The sequence below is a fragment of the Seriola lalandi genome, unplaced genomic scaffold (assembly GCF_002814215.2).
Source record: "Seriola lalandi dorsalis isolate HSWRI2012SDOR001 ecotype SW California unplaced genomic scaffold, Sedor1 jcf7180002054902, whole genome shotgun sequence".
NCBI lineage: Eukaryota > Metazoa > Chordata > Actinopteri > Carangiformes > Carangidae > Seriola > Seriola lalandi.
Window position 1 is genome coordinate 280460 of NW_019525454.1, and position 3695 is coordinate 284154.

Here is a 3695-nt window from a genome sequence, read left to right on the forward strand (position 1 = left end):
GGGGGGGGGTGTCGTTAATGATCCCAGTTAGTTACAGGTAGAAATAAAATCTGTACAGCTGCTATCTTCTTTCATTACTGTTGCCTTGTGTATTTATTGCAGTTTCCATAACATGTAATGAGCTGCTACTGTTGAGTATTTGGCCTGCGATGCTCAGCAGCAATATTTCCGTGGAGGTAAACTGTTTATGTTAAATAACATCAGTCTAACGAGGCTGTTAGACATTGTCTTTGAATACAGTCTCATTATAGATCTAATAGACAAGAACTAGTTTGTAAAAATACACCAACAAATGTCACTGCAACTGAGACACATGTTCCAGTCAAGCACATGGTGCTCTAAAAAGAGCAAATAGTGTTTTTTGTAGGGGACTATTTTCAGCAGCGGATGAGTATTTAAAACAGCAGGCTGTTTCATCACTTGTTGCCCCCCCCCCCATTTACTGTGTGTCACTAGGGCTTTGCTAATGTGTAGAGGGGTTCTATATCAAAATCTCATTTTAAGATCTTAACTATTTATTTTAAAATGGCAAAACAATCACAACCCAAGCTCCACTTACACGTTTTTTTTTTCCTGAGCTTTCAACCACCCTCTGTCAGAGAGGTAGGAGGAGCCCACCAGCAAATATCTGCCCTGGGGTCCTGTAACGGGTTCATCCGGCCACGAGCATGACAGGATTTATTAACATATAAATCTACATGTATATAATGGAGCTCTAGGACTCACAGCAGTAAGACGTATCAGGCACTACTTGTTAGCACGATCAAAATCAACAGATTGATCCTTTAAAACCAAATAAAAAAACAGTCTGCCAAACAGCAGTGGCAGAGCTAAACTCTCCAATTACAAATCTTTTCCTCCTCTAATTGCTGCATCACAGAGCGGCCAACAGTAAATCGACACAAACACTGGCTGCAAAAGAGAGGAGTGACAGTGAACTGACCTCACTCTTCAGCCAATACGGTTTGTTTGTAGACACCCAGTAAGGTTTCTTGTGGGTATTTTTATGTGTCAGCTAATCAAAGGGCTGCCTGAAGGTCTCAAGAGAAAAAATCAGCGGAGTGAGACCTTTAAACTTATCCAGTTCAGACTGGTTCACTCGGTCCTGACATCCAAATCACAGCAGGACTAAAGGTGGCCTCTACATTTGAAAGTCCCTCTATCTCCTCTAACAGTTTGATGTCAACTCTAAAAGGTTTTCCTGAATGTAAAACACCCCCTCTCTCGAAAAAGAGACCATGTCTGTCAGGGGGAGTACTCGCCTGTTCCAGGCAGTGTCGGGTCAGGTTGCGGAGGGTTCCCTCGGCCAGCAGCAGGTTCTCGTGGGGCTCACACACCAGCGTGAAGCCGAGATTCTGGACACCCATCCACAGAGCGCTCATCTCCTCAGAGAAGGGCTCACCAGCTCTCAGACGCACCACTCCGCTGGTGGCCTCCTGCAGGGCCAGAGCTTCCTCACCCGGCACCGTCTCCACCGGCAGCCGGCCCGAAGCCTCCCGGGACAGAGACACGGCGCTCCTCACCTGCCTGAGTCACAGAGGAACAGTGGTATATCAAGCGGTATACAACTAATCAATCGAGTGTTACATGAAGGTTTCATGTTTTCAATATTTTCCCATTTTATTGATAGCATTAGCGTAACCCAGCTGGAAAATGAGAACAGCTGATTGTTATTTGTTTATACGCGAAGTGTCAAACTGCTGTCGTTACTTGACGTGCAGCGGTACATCAGCACTGTCTTTGTTTTTCCTCTGCACAGAGAGTGAGCGTTTTCTACTGACGGTGATAATCAGCAGTTACAGTTTGTCATGTGGGAGAACAGAAAGCTACACAAACACTGCGTGAAAGACTCCCTCAGTAACCGAAAACAAAACGGGTCGGATGCAGAGAAGATTGACAGCCTCTCCACTCGCCTCTGCGATGCATTTTAAATTGTGTACCATCAGGAAATTAGTGGGATGCAGACAAAAGATCGGATGCATCTAATTACGGCGGAAAACAAGAGGAAGATGCTGTTGTTCCTGCACAAACAGCTGATTTTCACAGTTTAGAAATTAAAACATGTTTGTCATCCTCTGAAAAGCCAAAAATGAAATCCACAACATTAAGTAGGAAGACGTATCTTCACCATCCCACTTTATTTATCATCATGTTGATCTTATGAATGCGACACCTTGTGATGGAGCTTTAACTGACAATTAAATGTTAATAAGTTCTAGTGGAGATTATTTAATGTCATAGTTCGATGTTTGTGATTCAAACTTGCTGCAGTATTTCCTCAAATCACTACTGCAATATAAATAAACGTTTCTTTAGTCACATAGTTGACTGTTAAAGCGCCTGGAGGAATAAGCAACGGCCACGGCACAAACTCAACGACTTCAGGCGTCTGATGCTTTCATTCTTTTCTGGTTAAAACAGCGTGTGGAAGATGCTCATGCTGAGTCCCTGTCAGTGGAACAGCGTGGTGGATCTCTGCAGCGGACAAGTCATCAGAAGAGCTTTTGAAAAAAAGCAGACTTTTAATAAAAAAACATTTTTTTTAAAAACCTCGCCTTACCTGAAATATTTTGAACCAGGATTTTCACCTTCCAAGGAAATGATGAAGGAATTTCAGGTTTAAAATAAAGTCCTACTGTTTATGTATTAAAATCTATCTATATGTTTATTTCAAGATGTAATTCAGTGGTCACTTCTGCAATTCACTGCTTCACGGCCACAGGCACCTAATGTTCAAAGGCGCCTTTAGCGTGAGAAACATGATTGTTTATTGTCCCGCCTATAAAATAAACAAACTAACAAACAACACAAACAACACAAACAACACAAACTAACTGCTGGTGCTTAAATAAAGAGACTTCCAGCTCAAAAACACAGACATTAGACCGGCTCACCTCGCCACCACCGCCACCTTCTCCTTCTGCAGTAGCCGTCTCTCCTCCGGACCGAGCTCCCGGTGCTGCTCGGTCAGGACTCCTTCATCTGGACCGAAAACCCGGGAGTACAGGACCCTGCTCTCCCCGGCAGACAGACCGCTGACCGGACACACGGTGTGGATCAGGAAACACCGAACCATGCTGTCATAAGTGGACAAAAAGCAGTAAAGAAACAAGATACTTATTTGTCACGAAATACTAATGTTTACTTTAGCATTCCCATGTTTCTTCCGGTTTCTACTGATTTCTCGCTTCCGCGTTGGTCATGTGACCTCTCTCGGCTACCGTTGCTTTGCGTTCTTTCAACCAGCAGATGGCGCTCGCTCTATAATATATTTTATTATATTCAAGATATAAATAGATATATAATATATAAACGGAAAGTCAGATATCTATATTTTTTTCATTTATATCTATAGAGATTTTAAGAAATATGTGAACCAAGTAAAAATTGGTTAATAATTATTTCATTATCTATTAATCTGCTGATTAATTGATAAAATAAAATAATAAATTAAATAAATACACATTACAATCCAAACCGGCGGATTCAATCTTCTTGTTTTATTTGATAAAGAGTCAACAAGCTGAAATAAATGACTTGAATTAACTATAAAGGAATGAATTAATCATACGCACTGACAAACACAGCATACATTTGCATTTTAGAAAGGTATTTTCTCTTCAAGTTTCTACAATACACACTCTACTTGCTGATATCAACTGACTGATTTTTGTGACTAATTTCATAAAGAGAAA

The 3695-nt window shown here is 41.6% G+C and overlaps 1 protein-coding gene across 1 annotated transcript in view; it reads right to left on the reverse strand.

Annotated features, from left to right (window-relative positions):
- The window catches only part of ap5s1 (adaptor related protein complex 5 subunit sigma 1), a 4875-nt gene extending 1688 nt beyond the window's left edge, over positions 1 to 3187 (reverse strand). Inside the window, exons 1-2 of the mRNA XM_023430365.2 lie at positions 2895 to 3187; positions 1263 to 1527 (exon numbers count right to left, since the gene is read on the reverse strand). Of these exons, the coding sequence (XP_023286133.1) occupies positions 1263 to 1527; positions 2895 to 3076 (447 nt within the window). The 5' untranslated portion in view covers positions 3077 to 3187. The remainder of the gene's footprint in view (positions 1 to 1262; positions 1528 to 2894) is intronic.
- Between the last annotated feature and the right edge of the window lie 508 nt (positions 3188 to 3695).